At 48.6% G+C, this 22,848-nt stretch overlaps 1 protein-coding gene across 12 annotated transcripts in view; it reads left to right on the top strand.

The window, feature by feature from the left end:
• Window positions 1–22,848, top strand: part of neb (nebulin) — a 361,584-nt gene that overhangs the window by 275,411 nt on the left and 63,325 nt on the right. For all 12 annotated transcript variants that reach the window (XM_038790010.1, XM_038790016.1, XM_038790008.1 and 9 more), the window contains 8 exons: window positions 8,750–8,854; window positions 9,773–9,877; window positions 12,999–13,109; window positions 14,172–14,276; window positions 15,495–15,605; window positions 17,285–17,395; window positions 21,279–21,380; window positions 21,473–21,577. In XM_038790010.1, the coding sequence (XP_038645938.1) occupies window positions 8,750–8,854; window positions 9,773–9,877; window positions 12,999–13,109; window positions 14,172–14,276; window positions 15,495–15,605; window positions 17,285–17,395; window positions 21,279–21,380; window positions 21,473–21,577 (855 nt within the window). The remainder of the gene's footprint in view (window positions 1–8,749; window positions 8,855–9,772; window positions 9,878–12,998; window positions 13,110–14,171; window positions 14,277–15,494; window positions 15,606–17,284; window positions 17,396–21,278; window positions 21,381–21,472; window positions 21,578–22,848) is intronic.

The following is a 22,848-nucleotide window of genomic DNA, read 5'->3' as shown; positions in this document are numbered from 1 at the left end:
ATGTTCTTTGTTCTCTAATAAAATTCTGGACTTCAAAGGCCTCGCGTAAAACCCATCTGGTTCACTAATGTCAATTAGGGAAGGAAATGTGTCATCCTTACCCGGTCTGGCCCGCATGTGACTCCAGACCCACAGCATTGTGGTTGACTCTTAAATGGCCTCTGAAAGCGAGAAACGTGATGGGCAATAAATGCTGGCTCAGTCAGTGACGCCCACCTCCCGATAACGAATAAAGAAAAAAACTACCCTGCTGCCAATCTGAAATAGAAACAAAATATTCTGGAAAGACTCAGCAAGTCTGGCAGTGTGTGTGGAGAGAGAAGCAGGAGGCGATTTTCAGCCCACATTCACTGTCAGAGAGAGCCAACCTGTGCCAAGGGACACTGTCAGGTTGCAGTGCCGGGGTGGGCCCTAGCGGGAGCACCATAAAGGGGGAGGTTCCATTTCTATGTGGTGGAGGAGGGAGCAGTGAAGAGGGAACTTGGAGGTGTGGTGATATGCATCACAAGGGGTTCATGTAAATACACTACGACTAAGTAAACACTAGAGGGAGCACCAGAGACATCATGACATGCAGACATACAGCTAACGAACACATAGAATAGGACACGACCAATGGGCAGTCAAGACACCCAGAGGTGACACTACTACAAGGGGGCATTACACAACCCATAAAGAAGGACAGGGCACACATGCTCTGTCTCTTTCCACAGGCGACACTCAGAGAGTAGGACAGGGGCAGATCAGAAGCATCACACCCGCCATGTGGCTTAGAGCAGACTGGTTAGTTAGACTGAGTTACTAGAGCAAGATTAGCAGGAGAGTCAAACTCATAGAGAACTGTGTAATGGTTCAATAAATCACATTGAACTTACTTCAAAACTGGAGTATCTTTTGGTCAAAGCTGCATCGAGTTGCAGCCTGTGTTATCCCAGAGTACGTAACACAGCAGCAGGCACTGGAGGGAGTGGGCACTGAGGCGGGGAACACTGGTGATACTGCCACGATGATGGAGGGTAGCCCCAGGTGATTGTGGCGGGGTGAGGGAGGGGGGAGTCTGATGATAGCCCGGAATGGGGGAGGCGAAGGTGTGGGAAGAGCTTGATGATTGTGTGGAGGTAGGGGAGGGTTCTCGATACCTCTGTGCTGGCGGCTGGGGGGAGAGCTTTACTTCTGTGCTGATCAAGGCACCGTTTTCAGATGCCATCCCGATCTCTGTAGAGTCGTGTACCAGCTGTGTCCGGCCCTGCCAGAGTGATGGTGTAAAACTACACCCACTTAGTTTCCCTCACAGAGGCTCAAGATCTGGAGTGAAAACTGGTCTGAGTAACTGGAGAGCGACAGTCTGAACCTGGTACTACAAATATGGCAAGAGCCCTGCCACAGATTTAATGTTTCAAGTCCAGGAATCATGTTGGACTTGAAATGCTGTGGGGTGATTATCTGGCCATGTTGAGCAAAGCGTAAATGCCGCTATGCCGGGAAAATAATGGTAGAGCTCTGAAACAGTATTGGGGGGGGGGGATTGGGTTTGATTAGCATGCATTTAAACAGATCTTAATATTCAAAGTCGGCTTCACGCCGAAGCTTCTGGGAACGCTGCTGGTGATCCATGTTCAGGGGCGGGGAAGATCAGGCATGCAATCAATGTTGTGGGGGATGATAGTTAAATAACAGGTTGGCAATCTATGTTCAGGGATGGCAGGGATGGAGGGAAAATGGAATCAATGGACTTCCGGGTGTGCATTATGGAGTGAGTGTGCACACAGAGGCAGCTCCTGCCTAATATTGCAGAAAAGAGCTCTTTTTTGGGCCGCACGGGTTGGAATTTCGATGAAAAGGCGTGGGTGAAGGTTCAAGGAGTATTTTCCCCCAGGAATAGGATGTTTCTTGGTTATCAGACCCTTAGAAACAGTGCAGGATTTGTCTGAACAGCAACAAACAAAAGCAAGCATGCTAGCGGGGGAAGGGCCAGCTTATAGGTCTCAAGCTGACCTGAGGGCCTTTATGAAAGCTGAATTCCAGCAGCAGAGGGAAGAACTGTGAAAAGATCTCACCAAGGCCATTGAAGAAGCGGAGACGTACTTCCGGTAGTGGTGATGCGGAGCTAAGCCGCACGTTCAGTGGCTCCCACTATTTTCGGACTTTGGGGCTCTTTTAAGGGCTCGCAGTGGTGCTGTTTGGGCTTTTCCCCGTGTGGGAACACTCCTTCTCAGATTCTCCACCGGTGGATGGCCTGGACTAGGAGTGGAGCGGTCAGAAAATCGGCTTTGTAGGTGCGGCACCGCAGCTCCCGCTACTTAAGGACTTTTGGGCCGATTTGAGGGCCTCAAACGGCGCTGTCTCAACGAATCCCGGTGGGGGAAGGTGTCTAGAGGCGCATTCCCCATAATTTATGGTGCTCACCCGGAGTGGGGCAAAGGAAAAAGCTGCAGCAGCTCCCCAAGAAAAGCGGAGGAAGCAGGACAAAATGGTGGCCGGCGGAACACCCGAGGACTGGTGGAAGTGGGCGCAGGAGCAGCAGGCCTCTCTTCTGCGCTGTTTTGCGGAGCTGAAGGCTGAGTTGCTGGACTCCCTGAATGCGACTACCAACAAGCTGCTTGGGACCCAGGCGGCCCAGGAGGCGTCTATTCGGGAATTGCAGCAGCAGGCCGCTGAGCGGGAGGAGGAGGCCGTGGTCCTCGTGGGGAAAGTGGAGTTGCACGAGGCACTTCACAAAAAGTGGCAAGACCGCTTGGAGGAGCTGGACGTTCGCACGAGGCGAAAGATTTTGAGGATCCTGGGCCTGGCGGAGGGGCTGGAAGGGTCGGATCTCCCGTCGTACGTGACCACGATGTTGAGCTCGTTGATGGGAGCGGGGTCCTTCCATTTGCCCCTGGAGCTGGAGGGAGCTCACAGAGTGCTGGCCAGGAGGCCTAAGGCAAATGAACCCCCGCGGGCGGTGCTGGTGCGGTTCCATCGATTTAGTGACCGGGAGTGTGTGCTGCGCTGGGCCAAGAAAGAGAGGAGCAGCAAGTGGGAGAATTCGATAGTGCGAATCTACCAGGACTGGAGTGCGGAGGTGGCAAAGCGGCGGGCCGGGTTCAACCGGACGAAGGCGGTGCTGCATGCCAAGCAGGTCAGATTTGGAATGTTGCAGCCTGCGCGTCTGTGGGTGACATATAAGGACCGGCACCACTACTTCGAGTCCCCGGAGGAGGCGTGGGCCTTTGTACAGGCGGAGAAGCTGGACTCGAACTAGGGTCTGGGGACACGGTATGGCCGTTGCTGTTTTTGCTGTTGCTGTTCTTCAATTTTGACACGTGTTTTTTTTATGCTGGTTTTCTTTTTGCTCTGTTTCCGGGTGGGTTTGTCTGTTGGGTATGGGTGTGGGGTATGTGAGGAACGTTGGGGGTATGTGCTTTATATGTTCTCTTCGGTACGGGGCTGGGGGTTGGGGTGAAACTGGATTTTGAGGAGCTGCGTCAGAAGGGTGGGGTGTGGCAGTGTGAAAGCGCGGGCTTTCCTCTGGTTTCCCGCGCTGCGGGGCAGGGGGGGCGGAGCTGGAGGTGGGGCGTGGCCTCTACTTGTTTTCTTTCCCACGCTGAAGCGGGGCCAAGGAGGTGTGGCAAGAGGGGGATGACCCCATGCTGGGAGGAGATGGGTTTTGGCAGGAGCAGCCGGGTCAGCAGAAGTCAGCTGACTCACGGAAGTACCATGGAGGGTGCGTCGCGGCTAGGAGGGGTCCTAGCCTGGGGGGGTGGGGGGGGATACCGGGTTGCTGCTGGAATGGCCAGGAAGGAGCTGGCATGGGCCGGGGGGGTAGAGGAGAGGCGTTATCGCCATGGGGAACGGGTCAGGCGGGGTGAGCTGGCCTGGGGCGAGCAGTCGATAAGCTATGGCTAGCCGGCGGGGGAGAGGGGCGGGTTGCCCTCTGATCCGTCTGATTACCTGGAAATTGAGGGGGCTGAATGGGCCGGTTAAGAGAACTAGGGTAATTTCTCATCTGAAGGGGCTGAAGGCGGATGTGGCAATGCTCCAGGAGACCCACTTGAAGGTGGCGGACCAGGTTCGTCTGAGGAAGGGGTGGGTGGGGCAGGTTTTTCACTCAGGATTGGACGCGAAGAACCGGGGGGTGGCGATTCTGGTGGGGAAGAGGGTGGCGTTCGAGGCGGCTGAGGTGGTGTCGGACAAGGAGGGCAGATATATTATGGTGAAGGGTAGGCTGCAGGGAGAGAAGGTGGTGCTGGTTAATGTATATGCCCCGAATTGGGATGATGCCGGCTTCATGAGGCGCTTGTTGGGCCGCATTCCGGACCTAGAGGCAGGGGGCCTGATCATGGGGGGAGACTTTAACACAGTGCTGGATCCCCCACTGGACCGGTCCAGTTCAAGGACGGGTAGGAGACCGGCGGCGGCCAAAGTACTGAGGGGGTTTATGGACCAGATGGGAGGGGTGGATCCCTGGAGGTTTGGGAGGCCGAGAGCGCGGGAGTATTCCTTTTTCTCCCATGTCCATAGGGTCTATTCCCGAATAGATTTCTTCATCCTGAGCAGGGGATTGATCCCGAAGGTGCAGGATGCAGAGTATTCGGCCATAGCAATTTCAGACCATGCTCCGCACTGGGTTGATCTGGAGATGGGGGAGGCGCGGGACCAGCGCCCGCTCTGGCGACTGGATGTGGGGCTGCTGGCTGATGAGGAGGTGTGTAGGAGGGTCCGGGGAAGTATTGAGGGGTATCTGGATACCAACGACACGGGGGAGGTTGGGGTGGGGATGGTCTGGGAGGCTCTGAAAGCAGTGATCCGGGGGGAGCTGATCTCCATACGGACCCATAGGGAAAGGAGGGAGAGGAAGGAGAGGGAGAGACTGGTGGGGGAGCTCCTGGATGTGGACAGGAGATACGCGGAGGCACCGGAGGATGGGTTGCTGGGGGAACGGCGTAGTTTGCAGGCCAAATTTGACTTGTTGACCACCAGAAAGGCAGAGACACAGTGGAGGAGGTCGCAGGGCGCGGTATATGAGTATGGGGAGAAGGCGAGCAGGATGTTGGCGCATCAGCTCCGCAGGCGGGATGCGGCTAGGGAAATTGGTGGAGTGACGGATAGGGGTGGGAATGTAATGCAGAAGGGGACAGAAGTAAATGGGGTCTTTAGGGACTTTTACGAGGAACTGTACCGGTCAGAACCTCCGATGGGGAGAGGGGGGATGGAGAGCTTCATGAACAGGCTATGCTTCCCAAGGGTTCAAGAGGAGCTGGTAGAGGGGCTGGGGGCGCCGATAGAGTTGGAGGAGCTAGTCAGGGGGATCGGGCAAATGCAGTCAGGTAAGGCGCCGGGGCCGGACGGGTTCCCGGTAGAATTTTATAAAAAGTATGCGGATCTGGTGGGCCCCCTGTTGGTGCGAGCCTTCAATGAGGCATGGGAGGGGGGGGGCTTTGCCCCCGACGATGTCGCGGGCACTGATCTCTCTGATCCTGAAGCGGGATAAGGACCCCTTGCAGTGTGGATCATACAGGCCTATCTCGCTCCTCAATGTTGACGCTAAGTTGCTGGCGAAGATCCTGGCCACCAGGATAGAGGACTGTGTGCCAGGGGTGATACATGAGGATCAGACAGGATTTGTCAAGGGACGGCAGCTCAACACGAATGTGCGGAGACTACTAAATGTTATTATGATGCCGGCAGTGGAGGGGGAGGCTGAGATAGTGGTGGCGCTGGATGCGGAGAAAGCATTTGATAGAGTTGAGTGGGGGTACCTGTGGGAGGTGCTGGAGCGGTTCGGATTCGGGGAGGGATTCATCAAATGGGTGAGGCTGCTCTACGCGGCTCCAATGGCGAGTGTAGTTACCAATGGAAGGAGATCGGAGTACTTTAGGCTCTACCGTGGGACCAGGCAGGGGTGCCCCCTGTCCCCCTTGCTCTTTGCACTGGCGATTGAACCTTTGGCTATGGCGTTGAGGGAGTCAGGGAGATGGAGGGGTCTGGTGCGGGGTGGGGAGGAACATCGTGTATCGCTATATGCGGACGACCTGCTGTTGTATGTGGCGGATCCAGAAGGGGGAATGCCGGGGGTGATGGAGCTGTTAGCGGAATTTGGGGGCTTCTCGGGCTATAAGTTAAATTTAGGCAAGAGTGAGGTATTTGTAGTACACCCGGGTGATCAGGAGGAGGGAATCGGGAGACTCCCATTTAAGAGGGCAGTGAAGAGTTTCAGATACCTGGGGGTGCAGGTGGCCAGGAGTTGGGGGACTCTCCATAAGCTTAATTTTACCAGGCTGGTGGAGCAGATGGAAGAGGAATTTAAAAGGTGGGACATGGTGCCGCTATCGTTGGCGGGTAGAGTGCAGACCGTCAAAATGACGGTTCTCCCGAGGTTCTTGTTCCTTTTCCAGTGTTTGCCCATCTTTATCCCTAGGGCCTTTTTTAGAAGGGTGACTAGCAGCATCATGAGCTTTGTTTGGGCGCATGGGACCCCGAGGGTGAAGAGGGTCTTCTTGGAGCGGGGTAGAGATGGTGGGGGGCTGGCGTTACCCAATCTCTCGGGGTATTATTGGGCGGCCAATGTGTCGATGGTGCGCAAGTGGGTAATGGAGGGGGAGGGGGCAGCATGGAAACGGATAGAGAGGGCGTCCTGTGGCGATACAAGCCTGGGGGCCCTGGTAACGGCGCCGTGGCCGTTCCCTCCTACGAGGTATACCACGAGTCCGGTGGTGGCGGCTACCCTCAAGATTTGGGGGCAGTGGAGGCGACATAGGGGAGAAGTGGGGGGCTCGATGGAGGCTCCGTTAAGGGGGAACCATAGGTTCGTCCCGGGGAACATTGATGGGGGATTTCAGGGTTGGCACAGAGCGGGCATCAGACAGCTGAGGGACCTGTTTATTGATGGGAGGTTTGCGAGCCTGGGGGAGTTGGAGGAGAAATTTGGGCTCCCCCGGGGAACATGTTCAGGTATCTGCAGGTAAAGGCATTTGCTAGGCGGCAGGTGGAGGGATTCCCTTCGCTTCCCGCGAGGGGGGTGAGCGACAGGGTGCTTTCGGGGGTCTGGGTCGGAGAGGGGAAGATATCTGATATCTACAAGGTTATGCAGGAGGCGGAGGAGGCGTCAGTAGAGGAGCTGAAAACGAAGTGGGAGGGGGAACTGGGGGAACAGATCGAAGACGGGACATGGGCTGATGCCCTGGAGAGGGTTAATTCTTCCTCCTCGTGTGCGCGGCTTAGCCTCATCCAATTCAAGGTGCTGCACCGGGCCCACATGACTGGGACGAGGATGAGTAGGTTCTTTGGGGGTGAGGACAGGTGTGTCAGGTGCTCGGGGAGTCCAGCGAACCATGCCCATATGTTCTGGGCATGCCCGGCACTGGAGGAGTTCTGGAAGGGGGTGGCGAGGACGGTGTCGAGGGTGGTGGGATCCAGGGTCAAGCCAGGATGGGGACTCGCGATTTTTGGGGTTGGGGTGGAGCCGGGAGTGCAGGAGGCGAAAGAGGCCGGTGTGCTGGCCTTTGCGTCCCTAGTAGCCCGGCGAAGGATCTTGCTACAATGGAAGGATGCGAGGCCCCCAAGCGTGGAGACCTGGATCAATGACATGGCGGGTTTCATTAAGCTAGAGAAGGTCAAATTCGCCCTGAGAGGGTCGGTACAAGGGTTCTTTAGGCGGTGGCAGCCTTTTCTCGACTTTCTGGCTCAACGATAGGGTACGGGGACAGCAGCAGCAGCAACCCGGGGAGGGAAAAGGGGGGGGGGGCGACAATGACTATGTTTGTTTATTTAATTTTAATATTTTTTAAGTTCTTTTGTTGTTCATTAGGGTTGGGGGGGTGGGGGGATGTGATACATGCGCCGATACGGTCTGGGGGTGTCACAGTTATTATGGGTTATTTTGTTGCATTTCATTGTTTGTCGTTATGTTTTATATTTTCTGTAAAAAATTCCAATAAAAATTATATAAAAAAAAAAGAAAATGGAATCAATGGTGGGGTCCCTGATATCGGGCGGAGTGGGGACGGGGTCTTAAATTTCACTTTGGGTTTAGGGCACCGATCCCTGTGAAACCAGGCGTGTTGCTGTGATTAGGCCATGCCCCTCCCAATGATGGCACAAAACATGCCCCCTCCTTCCAAAAAATGGCAAAGTGTGGGAAGACATGTTCTCTGGGGTGAAACATATCGGTTTCCTTGCTGGAGCTGACACTTGACCATTTTGGGGGGAAATTCCGACCGCTGTTTCTCTCGCCACAGCTGCTGCCAAACCTGCCGAGTTTTTCCAGTTTTTTCTGATATTACGTGGAATTACTTGGAATGAACAGTGCATAAACTGGTCATTTGGTTAACGGCTAACACTGAAGCCTTCAGCCTCCTTACTTCATCCAACCTAATCAGAATAATCTTCATTCCTTCCTGTACATTTGTATGCGTAAGCTTCAATTTTTTATACTGAATGACCCAAGATAATATGTTTAGCTGTGCTAGGATTGGATTTGTTTATTGTCACATGTACCGAGGTACAGTGAAAAGTATTTTTCTGCGAGCGGCAAAAACAGATTAAGTACGTGAAAAGAGAATGTCAATGACAGTAGATTTGGCATTCAGCTGCCACTTAAATATACAAAATTAATAAAATGCTTTCAGTTGTTATTCACTAAATATATTTAGTTCATTAACTTATTAAAGTAACTTAAAAATGACATTTTAGCCAATGGAAGGACCCCTAAAAATATGATATCAAAGTACCTGTGGTTAACAGGATTTCAATCATTTATTTCTGTTGACAGTTGAAATACAGGGAGAATTATGAGCGGAATAAATCTAATTGCAACATTGCTGGTGATGCCTTTGCGATCAGGGCTGCCAAGAGTGCATACAAGAACACGACCAATGTAAGTGCTTTCAGCATGTTTTGAAAGAGTGAAAGGAAAGAGTTGTTTTTAAATAGTGTCTTTTGTAACCTCATGTTACCCCAAAGCACTTTATAACAATGGACATGGTGTCGCAGGCCTGGATTATTGGATGGTGACACAGGATGTTAATTAGGCTCATTAATGAACCAACTGATACCCAGTCATTGATTAAATGGGGCCTGCATGGGTCTTAGGAGCCCTCAGAAAGCCGGCCAGACCTCAATCGCAGGGAAGGCGCTATGGTGGCCAAGTAAGTGCCTGAAGGGCAGTTGATTCCACTGGGCCTTCCGCATGCAACTGATGGAGGGGAATCGATAGGTGAGATCTCCATTGGCCCAACAAAATGACAGTTATTCCGTTGTTTGAAAGTGATAATATTATAATTTAGGACTATTGACCTAACTTGCTAAACTAATCTAAGTGCCCCCTTTTTAAATCTTTGAGCGGAAAGTGGATGAAGACTCTATGTGGCTGGATTTGGATGCTACTTGTGACTAAATATCATGCCAAACATTTAATATTGGGTGAATGTGCAGCATCATCTCATCCATTAAACACGTGTCCCAATTCTCATGTCCAACCAATCCACATTATCAAAATAACCCCACTGCCTAAAGTCATGATTGAGCAGTCACTAATTAATGTGATATGTGACATGAGTGCCCATGCCCATGAAGCTGAACCCCATCATCAGTCGCTGCTTTGATAAGAATTGGAAGAAAGAGGACCGTTAACTTTAGGTCAGCTTTATAACAAAAAAATAATAGCAGTGGTGGTTGTGGATAGAGAACAGACACGTTTTCAATATGTGAAAATCCAGTGGATAGATCACGTAGGTTTCAACAATAATTATTGTATTGCCCAGATTTCAATTTTATTTTCATTGCTTGATCCTAGCTTGATTACAAGAAGAAGTACGAGGCCACCAAAGCAAAGTGGATGTGGACTGCGGACCGACCCGACTTTGTGCAGGCGTACAAGGCCTCGCAGCAGCAGAGCGATGTAAGTAAAGCCAACGTCACAGTGCTTCATGCACATTGGTACAGTATATACAAACAAGTCTTGTCAAACAAACCTCAAATTCATAAACTACTATTAGGTTGAGCTTGGCCCCAGATCCAAGTGAAAATCACATCCAGTGAAATATCAGAGTTAGAACCTCAATAAGTTGTACTTTGGGACCAACAAATTTGTTTGTTCTATGATTTTGCGCCAACAAGATGCAACTCTAATCAAGGGTAATCCAGACTGGGTGAGAACAGTACATTTTTATCTGAATGCCTATAGCATTTGTAAAAATAAACAAATGGAATTGTCTGCTCAAATAGAAATAAACATATATGAGATTATAAGAACAAAGACAATTACAGCACAGGAACAGGCCCTTCGGCCCTCCCACCTTGCGCCGATCCAGATCCTTTATCTAAACCTATTGCCTATTTTCCAAGGTCTACTTCCCTCTGTTCCCCGCCTGTTCATATATCTGTCTAGATGCATCTTAAATGATGCTATTGTGCCCACCTCTACCACCTCCGCTGGCAAAGCGTTCCAAGCACCCACCATCCTCTGCGTAAAAAACATTCCACGCACATCTCCCTTAAACTTTCCCCCTCTCACCTTGAAATCGTGACCCCTTGTAATTGACACCCCAATCTTGGAAAAAGCTTGTTGCTATCCACCCTGTCCATACCTCTCATAATTTTGTAGACCTCAATCAGGTCCCCCCTCAACCTCTGTCTTTCCAACGAAAACAATCCTAATCTACTCAACCTTTCTTCATAGCTAGCACCCTCCACACCAGGCAACAGCCTGGTGAGCCTCCACTGCACCCTCTCTAAAGCATCCACATCCTTCTGGTAACGTGGCGACCAGAACTGAACGCAGTATTCCAAATATGGCCTAACCAAAGTCCTATACAACTGTAACATGACCTGCCTACTCTTGTACTCAATACCCCGTCCGATGAAGGCAAGATGCTGTATGCCTTCTTGACCACTCTATCAACCTGCATTGCCACCTTCAGGGTACAATGGACCTGAACTCCCAGATCTCTCTGTACATCAATTTTCCCCAGGACTCTTCCATTGACCATATAGTCCGCTCTTGAATTTGATCTTCCAAAATGCATCACCTTGCATTTGCCTGGATTGAACTCCATCTGCCATTTCTCTGCCCAACTCTCCAATCTATCTATATTTTGCTGTATTCTCTGACAGTCCTCCTCGCTATCTGCAACTCCACCAATCTTAGTATCATCTGCAAACTTGCTAATCAGACCACCTATACCTTCCTCCAGGTCATTTATGTATATCACAAACAACAGTGGTCCAAGCACGGATCCCTAGTCACCCTTCTCCATTTTGAGACACTCCCTCCCACCACTACTCTCTGTCTCCTGTTGCCCAGCCAGTTCTTTATCCATCTAGCTAATACACGCTGAACCCCTTCCGACTTCACTTTTTCCATCAACCTGCCATGGGAAACTTAATCAAACGCCTTACTAAAGTCTATGTATATGACATCTACAGCCCTTCCCTCGTCAATTAACTTTGTCACTTCCTCAAAGAATTTGTCACTTCCTCAAAGAATTAGCCATTAGTCATTATAGCCATTACAGAGGCATGGCTGCAAGGTAACCACTGCTGGGATCAGAATATAATAATAATAATCTTCATTGTCACAAGTAGGCTTACATTAACATTGCAATGAAGTTACTGTGAATAGCCCCTAGTTGCCACACTCCATCACCTGTTCAGGTACATGGAGGAAGAATTCAGAATGTCCAAATTATGTAACAGCACGTCTTTCGGGAGTACTTGACATTTTGGAAGGACAGAAAGCTAGGAACGGTGGGGTAACTCTGTTAACTAAGGGTGACATTAGTACATTAGTGAGAGAGGATCCTAGTTCTAAAGATAAAAACATAGAATCAGTTTGGGTAAAGATACGAAATGGAAAAGTGAAGAAATCATTTGTGGGATAAAGTCAGAGAATGCTGAAAAACTCAGCAGGTCTGGCAGCAGCTTTTGAGAAAGAGTTAACGTTTTGAGTCCAAATTTACTTCTTCAGAAGTAATTTGTGGGACATGTCGATAAGCCTCTTAAAAGTAATGACGCTATAGGGTGAGGTATACACAAAGAAATAATACAGGCTTGTAGGAAAGGCATGGCAACAAACATGGACGATTTTAAACTACATGCAAATTGGACAGTCGGGTTGGGTGGGAGACGCCGGGTCTGCGGGGTTAAGGGGGCTCAGTTTTGTGGGGTGGGTCCAGTCGGGGTCAGTAGGTGGGGGTGGGTCAGTCCTGTGGTGGGAGAAGGGGGATTCACTTGAGCCAGGGGGTGCTGGGAGCCCCCTGAGAGTCAGGAATGTGGGTGGAGGTCCCTTGGGGGGGGGGGGGGGGGGGGGGGGGGGGGGAGTCAGACTGGGTCTTTACAATAGTTACCAAGATGTCAGAAGAGGTTTTAATTCGTCTAACATTTTCTGGGTAAGTATTTTTCTAACACAGCTGGAACCATCTGAAGGTTGTGATTTAATCAAATGTTTGTCAGTGCAGAGCAATTGCCCAGAGGAAGTTTGCACTTCTGGGCAATTTTTGTGCAAATACTTATTGGGGAAATTCTGAGAGAGATTCCCTACCACATCTTTGGAGAACCCACAAATCTGACATGGGGGAACTCTGATATTATGCCCCCTATAGCATTAGAAGCAGTTCAGAGAAAGTTCACTTGACTGATTCCTGGGTATGGGGTGGTTATCGTCTGAGGAAAGATTGGACTGATTGAGCGAGTAGCCATTGGCGTTTAGAAGAACGAGAGGTGATCTTATTGAAACATAAAGATCCTGAGGGGACTTTTTAAATATATATATTTGTCCGTGAAATATAGGCTTTACTGGCCAGACCAGCATTCATTGCTCATCCCTAATTACCCTTGAGAAGGTGGAAGGTGCTGAAATAAAGAAAAATGAAAAGGATACAAGAATGTCCCAATAGTGGAGAATGAACAGATATAGGAGGGGGCCTTTCAGTTGTTAAATTCAAATGCTCAGTGCTCTGAAACTACACGTTGCTGATGTTGATATGCTATTTCTAATTCAATCTCTTTATTATTTGTGACAGGTGGATTACAAATTGGACAGAGAATACTTGAAAGGTTGCAAGATCTCAGTGCCTGTCTATGGAGACAAGAACATGATACTAGCTGTAGAAAATACAGACTTGGCCAGTGGGGTAAGTACTAACATCCATAATTGTGGCATTTGGTCCTATCGCTGTTGAAAATTGCACACAATTCAGCCCATGCTGAGAAGATTAAAATCTCTTGGTCTGCTGACCATGACGCCATTACGTCTTAATTTAGTGAGTCCACAGTGCAATATTGCTATAATTTAACACAAATTAACATTACACCTCCGGGTGGTTGATGTGAGGATTGAGGGATAAAATTACACTTGTGCCTTGGAGATGATCTACTGAGATTGACAGCAAAGGAGATTAGTGGAAGAGGGCTTGTCGCTGCATCCAACTCATACTGTACTGACAGCTTCAACACTCTAAGAAGTCTTACAACACCAGGTTAAAGACCAACATGTTTGTTTCAAACACTAGCTTTCGGAGCACTGCTCCTTCCTCAGGTGAACGGAGGAAGGAGGAAGGAGCAGTGCTCCGAAAGCTAGTGTTTGAAACAAACCTGTTGGGACTTTAACCTGGTGTTGTAAGACTTCTTACTGTGCTCAGCCCAGTCCAACGCCGGCATCTCCACATCATAGCTTCAACACCATACACTTTGCTTACCAACAGCTTAACTCATTACGCGAGTCTTGCTTCCAAACTTTGCTTGTGGTGTTTGCAATTGCCTATCAAGAAGGCTAAGGCATCGGAAGGACTATTTTCTGTGTTACCTACCTCCAACACCATTCTCCCCAACCCCATCCTCTCCGCAACACATAGACCCCAAATTTCTCAAAGGCATTTTTCTTTAAGCCTTTCAAACAAAGCTAGTCTTGAGAGGTGTATTTTTTTTTGAATTGGTTGTCGTGGGGTAAGGGGGCGGGGAGGTGCCTGTGACTTCAGTACAGGCACTGAACAGGAAATCTTCATAAACCCATTTCCAAAGCCACGCTAGGGGAACACCTAGTCCGTCATCACTCGATTTAATAGAGGGAAGAACAGATTTGCAGGATTATGGGGAAAGAGCAGGAAAGTGGGACTAATTAGAAACCTCTTCCAGAGGGAGCACAGGCACGCGGAGCCTCTGATTGTAAGATACTAATTGCTGTGTGTCATTCGCAGATAAAATACAAACTGAAGCACGAGAAAGAAAGAGGCATCTACCAACCAGTTCCAGACACACCGCAGATGCTGCACGCTAAAGCTGTCTCCACCCTAATGTCTGAGGTACCGTAGTTATTTCCAATAAAGTGTTCATAGCTCCTGGGTAGACCGGGGCTTGAGAAATTCAGCGTGGTAAAGCAGCATTTCATTTACTTTTAATCATGAATTTACTCGTGGTGGTTTGGAGGATATGCAATTTCATGCATTGTCCGAATACTAAAACATTAACTTGACACCTCCCATTTTAGGCCATGATGTGCAATAGCTGTACCTTCCTAGGTCAGGTAGATAAAATAGAATGTACATGATTCAGAGGGCAATTTGCCTTCTGTCATTCTGTGCTAGCTTTCTTGAGCGGAATCTTTCCCTCCTGCCAGCGTTGGGAATTTGATGTGTCTCAAAAAGTCTGCTTCCCATTCTCGGGAAATGATTTTGAAATCTGGTTCTCCTGGCTTTCATGGCGGGTTAATGGAAGGACCTGTTTCTCGCTGACCCATGTCGGGCACTCCATTTGCATCTCATGAATGTCCGATAAGAGGCCAGCAGCCTGGAATTTGATCACCCTTCAAGCTTTTCGCCCTGGAAATTTCGACTGTTCCATTTCGCAGCTTTACATAAGTGGTGTGGACCTCGTGAGGGAGACCTCCTGGACTTGCGGGCTGAATGGCCCACTCCTGCTCCCATGTTCCTACTTCTTCGCTCAAAATATTGAATCTGAAATTTCAACCCTTGTGTTCTGAACAATAGCAAGCCCCAGTGTGGCTGGGCAAATGTGTAATCAAATTCTACTTCAGGTAATGGTTGATAAACTGCTCGAGCTTTACTTTCATGAGGAACTCAGATAATATAAACCATTTGTATTGCATTTAGTAACTCTCTTGGGAGTGTTGTAGATATATCTCCTTGAGATAAAGGAGTTGGGTGAAAGAGAAGGATGAGGGAGGTGGAGCAATGTAATCTCAAACCTGTGTCCATGGAATAGAAACCGGGTGGATCAGAATTTCACCCCAAATTCTGGTTCCCCTGCTGATAAATCTGGTCATTTTGGTCGGCGCAATTTCAGGGCTCTTTTTCATTGATCAGAAATTGATAAATTCTGATGCCGCAAAGTAGATACACATTTCCATTTGAAAAAAAGCCAATGTTGGGTGTTCATATTATCTATAGGAGGTTTTGGCATGGTTCTAGTCATTTTCGTTGAATCCAAGTCTTTTTTCAATCCTTTGCATTTAAGTTGTTCCTTAAGTTACACATTTGTTCTCGCCTTTCTCGGCTTTTCAGAAAAGATACAAAGAAGCTGTTAAGAAGGAGCTCCCCCGGGCTGCTTACATGAAACTGCCTGAGACTCGTGGAACCTCACATGTTAAAGAGGTGTCCAAGTTACTCAGTGGGGTGAGTATTCAACCTGTAGCATGTTCCACAGAAGATGGTTAGACCATCGGCAGCCCTTCTATATGTGGCTGTACAAAATTGGGATGTAATTTTCTCTGTGTCCATGCTGAAATTAGGCGAATCGATTAGTTCAGGCATGCTTATTTACAACATCCCAACCAGAATTTTGTTCTTCTGCTGCGACCATCACGGGCCGTCCCTTCCTCACCTGTTGCTTGCAAATAGAGGATTTGCTCTCTTTCCCTCCTTGTTACTTCCATTTCCCAATGTTGCCTCAGGGGAGGCGGTGGCGTAGTGCTATTGTCACTGGGCTATTAATCCAGAAACCTAAGGTCATGCTCTGAGAACTTAGGTTCAAATCCCACCGCGGCAGCTCGTGGAATTTGAATTCAACATTTTAAAACATCTGGAATTAAAAGTCTAATGATGACCATGAAACCATTGTTGATTGTCATTAAAAACCCATCTGGTTCACTAATGCCCTTCAGGGAAGGAAACCTGCCCTCCTTAGCTGGTCTGGCCTACATGGGACTCCAGATCCACAGCAATGTGGTTGAATCTCAAAATGCCCTCTGAAATGGCCGAGCTAGCTGCTCAGTTCAAGGGCAATTATGGATGGGCAATAAATGCTGAGCTAGCCAGCGATGCCTACATCCCGTGAAATAACTTTTTAAAAGGTTGGTGGTGAGCCTCAGGAAATAGAAGTCGGTGCGCCGAGGTACCTGCATGGTAGGTGAGTGCCATGTAGTAATCTTCTCTCCCTCCATTCGGTCCCCAGTGAAGGGCTCCATCTCTGCCAAGGTCTTAAGTGGGTCTTGGTTCGCAATCCTGAGGAAGCCTTCATTACCCATCACTGGATTCTGCAATGCTGCTGCACCCTCCAAGCTGTGGAGTTTCTTCCTGTGACACATGGATTTTCAGTTGCACCGTGCTTTGAGTCCAAACGCCTCAATAATGAGGCAGAGCAGAGGCCGAGAAGGAAGCAAATCCAGTACTCTGGTCCCCTATCGTGTGGGACATCCTGCCCATGTGACCAAAGATCTGCAAGATGAGAATCGGCCTGTTCGGTCACGTGAAGACCCAGGGCAGAAACCCATGATCCTGAGTAGATGAAAGAAACAAAGTGACAATGACCATGTATTTTCAGTTAATTCAGTAATTCATTAAAAGGTACATGGGATGTTCAAAAGTGCTTTATATTTTTCACCTGTGTTTATTTTTTTAATGTTACATAGGATGATGGGCAAAAGCCCTAACCCCACCCCAGACCTTTGGCAAGCACTGCTCTTAAACCTGGAATGAACATTTTTATAATAGTAGTTGGGTTAATGCTCTGGGTTTCAATCTCCTTTGGAGGATGCATACCTCACCGCTCCTCGTTCTCACCTGCTCTCACTCAAGTAGAATTGTGGATTTCAGAAGTGAAGAATCAGAGTCATAGATTCATATTTCACTAAAGATGAGGGGGTGCAGCCAATTCGCATATGGGGTGCTGCACTACCTCAGTAATACTATAACATGAAAGAAACTCTGGACAATAGGCCAGACTGAATGACCTACTTTACATTCCGAAATTCCTGTCACCGTCTTGCACTTCCCATGGAGTTCTGAAAACATCTGAAGTAATATGGTCTCAGAAAGCATTGTCTGATTGTTAATCTGAATTTCTTTGACCACAGAAACTGTACAAGGAACAGTTTGAGAAAGATAAAGGCAAGTCTTCTTATTCCATTATGGTGGAACCCCCAGAAGTGAAACACGCCATGAATGTGGCCAAGTGTCAGAGTAATGTAAGCATCCAGATAATTTTGCATTTTTGGTGGCATGTATTCCTAATCTTTCCACTGAATGAAATGTAGAGCAGAATTTTCCCCACAGTCTTCTGGACCCTGATGTCAGGGTCAGCTATGGGTCAGAAGCCCCGCAGTGTGTGCTGAACAACCTGGCTATGATTTTCCATAAATTGGTCAATTAATGGTAATTTGGTGTAGAATAGAAAAAACTATTAGCCATCTGTTCCTGCCGTTTTAATATAATTAGCTGTTGAGTTCTCAATGATTGTTATTACAGCTGAGCACATTGTAAATGCTTGGCTTAGTTTCAAAAGTTCTAAAATCACGTATCTTAGTGTCAGGGAGAGGGGTGGTGGGTGATGACTGAATTCATGTTTAGATAGAAGCTAATTTGTTTTTATGACTGATTGACCACTCGAGCAGATGTGCTCGATGTATGGATGATTTTTTTTTCTGTATCAAGTATGTCAGAGTAAGAGCGCGCTTAGATTGATCGAAGTTTATTTTATCATCTCTAAATGGCTCCCGTCCACAATGGAAACTGGATGAGTGGCTATGTGACGAGGGGACATGGCGGTTTGTATGGAGGTGAGCGCTAGAGGGCCTAACAACCTTTACTACTCTCAGAGAACCAAGGAGGTTCTAGCTTGCCCACCTCAGCACTTGTCATCTCCTCCAAACATCCTCCAGAGCCAGCGGGCGGGCCTGACTCCATCCCACTCCCGCCTCCCGCCTCCCCGGAACGAAAACATTGTTGCCGAGGGTGCTTTCCAGGGACCAAATTCTGCTGAGTCGGGTAATTTCCAGACTCGAGCTTTTCTCTCCAACTCCTAACTTCAAAATAAAAATCCCCCCAGCCACTGAGCCACCTTTGTGGAGGGGGGGTGCCCGAAGCGTTAACTCTCCAATTTGATGCTGGGAGGCTACCTCCAGGGAGCTGGGCCTTTCCCTGACTCCTCTAGGGACCAGGAGACCAGCTGGAAACCTCTATTCAGCTACTGACCATAGAATCTAAACGGCCTTTAACTACTTTAATTGGCTGTATTCCACTGGAGGGCAGCATCCGCCTCTTCATAGAATCTAAGCTGGTTAGGGAAGTCAAAACTAAGGCACAGAGCTTTCTTTTACAGAGAGAGTTTGTTGACTTTCTTCAGCCTCACAGTTCTCCCTCCACACATAGTGTCCCAGCCACTCTCTGCTACCACTCTTTTTAACCCAAAACAAACTCATTAACAAATCAAACAAATTGACAGCCCCTTAAAGGAGCGCTGTAACATAAAACAAGACTGTGAAGGAAACTTAACAAATTAAATTAAAATATCCTTCCCAGGGCTGATGATGCACTCCAGCCCCTGCAGCACCCACCAGGCATGGGAGGCCTCAATATCCTTTGTTTATACTCTTTTTAGAACAAAATAAATCAATAAATTAAACAAACGTCAGTAAGTGAGAGGCGGTGACAGCCCCTGGTGAGGCTATCCCCTATTTACATGTGCTCAAAATACTTAAGTAATCAATGGCCTTCACCTCCAAATAATATAATTAACATATGATTAACATCCTACCTGGGATGTTTTAGCACAGGGCTAAATCTCTGGCTTTGAAAGCAGAACAAGGCAGGCTCAATTCCTGTACCAGCCTCTCCGAACAGGCGCCGGAATGTGGCGACTAGGGGCTTTTCACAGTAACTTCATTTGAAGCCTACTTGTGACAATAAGCGATTTTCATTTCATTTCATTTCACCTCCAGTGAGGTGGCCAAGGAGCAGAATGGTATCAGGAAACTGGCATACCTGGTGGCATGAAATTCTGTGTTCGCACCCACCTTCCTACCTTTATTTTAATCCACCGGGGCTTAAAAATTCATCCATAGTTACAGTAGAAATGAAGAGGAGGTACAAATTATTTCTATCAGGTTGTATAAACATACTTTAGGCACAGAGCTAGTTATAATCAGCTACAGGTTATTATTTCATATAATTTACAGTGCAGAAGGAGGCCATTTGACCCATCGAGTCTGCACCAGCCCTTGGGAAGAGCACCCTACCCAAGCCCATACCTCCACCCTATCCCCGTAACCAAGTAACCCCACCTAATCTTTTTGGACACTAAAGGGCAATTTAACATGGCCAATCCACTTAACCTGCACATCTTTGGACTGTGGGAGGAAACCGGAGCACCCGGAGGAAACCCACGCAGACACGGGGAGAATGCGCAGACTCCGCACAGACAGTGACCCAGCTGGGAATCGAACCTGGGACCCTAACCACTGTGCTACCTTGCCACCCAACATCAGATCAATGTTTTAGATGAACTTACCATCGGCGGGATTCTCCGTCCAGTCGCACCACATTTCTGCCTCACCCCGCCGGCGGGATGCTCCATTACGTCGGCCGGGCAATGGGGGTTTCCCATCGTGGGGCGGCCCCACGCCGTCGGGAAATCCCGTACTGCCAGTGAAACAGAGCATCCCACCAGGTGGAGAATCCCACCCCTTGTGTCAGTGTGTGGTCTCCAGATTGCTTCCTGCTGACCCCCCACCCAGAATGGGTAAACATGGACCAACACGAGCTCTGGCTGTTGAGACCAGCTGAGCCTCAGTGCGACAGGAGGGTGGGATTTTAATTTATCAGTGTGGTTTTCCACTGGAAACGTTCACCCACAGAGCAGAGCCAGATCAGATAAGGATTAGAATTTGGTCAGGCTGTACCCCTGCAATTGATTCAATGTACACCTTATGATCACTCTCAAGTGCCCGAGCTAGTCTGTCTTACCTGGTTTCCGGGCAGCCAGTTTGGTTTCTCCCTCCACCTTTATAATCCCTTATCTATTTCAAGATATTGTTTCTCCCCCGTCCCCCCAACACTCTGCAAAGTGCCTTGAAATATTTTCTACATTGAAGCTGTTATAAACTTCCAAATGGTCGATGAACGTTATTATTGTATAGGGCACTGGTGTGGCCACACCTGGAGTATTATGCGTAGTTTTGGTGTCCTTCTCTGAGGAAGGATTTTCTTGCTATGGAGGGAATGCAGCAGAGGTTGACCAGGCTGTTTCCTGGGTTGGCGGAGGAGAGATTCATATGAGGAGAGACTTAGCCGGTTAGGATTATATTCATTGGAGTTTAGAAGAGTGAGAGGTGATCTCATGGAAACTTTTAAAGTTCTAACAGGATTAAACAGGGTAGATTTAGAAAGAATGTTCTCGATGGTGGAGGAGTCCAGAAATAGGGGGGGTAGAAGTATAGGATGAGGGGTAAACCTTTTAGGACTGAGGTGAGGAGAAATTTCTTCACCTGTGGAATTCACGACCACAAAAAGCAGTTGAGACGAAAACGTTGTGTAATTTCTTTTTTGTACAAATGATTTATATTGGGTTTTTGAACAAAGTATATTTGCCGTTATGTACACAGGGTATGATATATGAAGAGAAGGGCACACTCACACAAATCAAAAAGGCAGAGAACAAAAAAGTAACGTCAAGAGAGAAATATAAAATCAAATAATGTAACTGGTCGGGTATTATGCACCCGCCCAACAGCAGCAACTCTGTACACTTGGCAAAATTATTTACACACATAAGTAGGCATCTGTTTGTGGGGGAGGGGCCAGAGACTGGGGGGGGGCGTGGGCGGGTAGATATACATTTGGGTGCTGAACTTGATAATCAGCCATGATCATAATGAAAGGGTGAGCAGACTCGGAGGGCTGAATGGCCTCTTCCTGCCTCAATTTTCTATGTATGTTCCCCTCTGTATCTATATGGACAAAAGAAGTTTTAGAATATATGGAATGAGCAGTTTGTTTGAAAGATTTTTATTCCAGTATTATTCTCTGGTGAAAAAGTCTGACAGTGACAATAAAAGGTTCTCCATCATTCAGGTTGAATACAAGAAAGATGCTAAATCCAAACTAGCTTACACATCTGTGGCAGATCGGCCAGACATTCTGAAGGCTACTGAAGCTGCCAAGTTAATAAGTGATGTGAGTATGTTTCATCATGTTTTTCAGTGCGCGATAAGCAATCATCCGGGTTTAAGTACAGCCCATCACACGGGTTCTGTCTGTTCCTTCAGATCGGCTACAGAACCAAGGCACGTGAGGAGGCTAGTCGCGGTATAATCAGCCTTGGACGCCCAGACATTGAACTTGCCAAACAGGTTTCCAAACTTACCAGTCAGGTAAAAACAAAAGGGGGAATGCAAACAAGAAGCTGAAGCACGGATACTTTAACAACCTCAAAAAAGACAGCAGGCTTGTTGGATTGCTTGAGCCTCCAGCCTGTCAAACTATGTTGGCCTGTACAGAATCATACAATTTTGCAGCATGTACTTTAAACTATATTATGCTGAGGTATTATGTTTGTATATAATATTTGTTAACTCTGATTTACTTCAGTTCTACTTTAGTTCTGTTGTGTGACAGCATTTTGCTGTCAGCACATCTAAACTATTAATCTGATGCTGTTGCCCAGTGTACTGGAGGATGTTACTGAAAACAGCTAAAGTATTTAAATATGGGCTCTAATCACATAGACTTCCAAGTGCACATTAAGAAAACAGGTATTGCATTTCAAAGTGCCATAGGTTGCGGTGTTTAAGGCAACACGGTATATACGACAGACCTTTTTTTTCTGCTGCCAACAAATATGTTTGTGCCATACATTCTGTATAAGTCAATTTTTAGCTTATAAATGCATGTTGATGGCTATTCTCCCATTAGGAGTTGGCCTCAATTTTTCAGCCCAGAGATACAGGGCGGGATTCTCTCAACCCGGGGCCGGGCCGGAGAATCCCCGTGACCGGGCCACGCCGCCCCGACGCCAGCACGCGATTCTCTGCAGAGCAGAGAATCAGCACCATTGGCGCCGGCGTGTTTGGTGCAGCTCTACACGGCCGGCCCGCCAATTCTCGGGCCGGGATGGCCGAGCGGCTGCCGTGGAAACGCTGAGTCCCACTGGCGCCGTCCACACCTGCTCAGCCGGCGGAACTCAGTGTGGCAGGGTCGGGTGGCGGCCTGGGGGGGTGGGGGGGCCTCCGATGCGGCCTGGCCAGGGGACTCATTTCCTATGCGCCGGTCCCTGTAGTCCTGTGCCATGTTGCGTTGGGGAAGGGACGTTGAAGGAGGCCACTGCGCATGCGCGCATTGCCACCAGTGCCACTGCGCATGTGCGGGTTGGCACCGGCACGACTGTGCATGCGTGGATCCCGTAGCACCCAGTTTGCGCCGGGAACGGCTAAAGAAGTCCCCTGCGCATGCGCGGGTTGGCGCGGCCCAACTGCACATGCGCGGGTTGGAGCTGCACCCATTTGGCACCAGGAAAGGAGGCTGCAGTGGAGCGAACCGCTCCAGCGCCGTGCTGGCCCCCTGTAGGGGCCAGAATTAGTCCTGGCAGCGGCCCGTTCACGCCGTCGTAAAACGCAACGGCGTTTACGACAGCGTGGACACTCTG

The sequence above is a fragment of the Scyliorhinus canicula genome, chromosome 2 (assembly GCF_902713615.1).
Source record: "Scyliorhinus canicula chromosome 2, sScyCan1.1, whole genome shotgun sequence".
Classification (NCBI taxonomy): Eukaryota; Metazoa; Chordata; class Chondrichthyes; order Carcharhiniformes; family Scyliorhinidae; genus Scyliorhinus; species Scyliorhinus canicula.
Note: the sequence above shows the minus strand (reverse complement) of the source record. Positions and strands in the feature narration are given on the sequence as shown.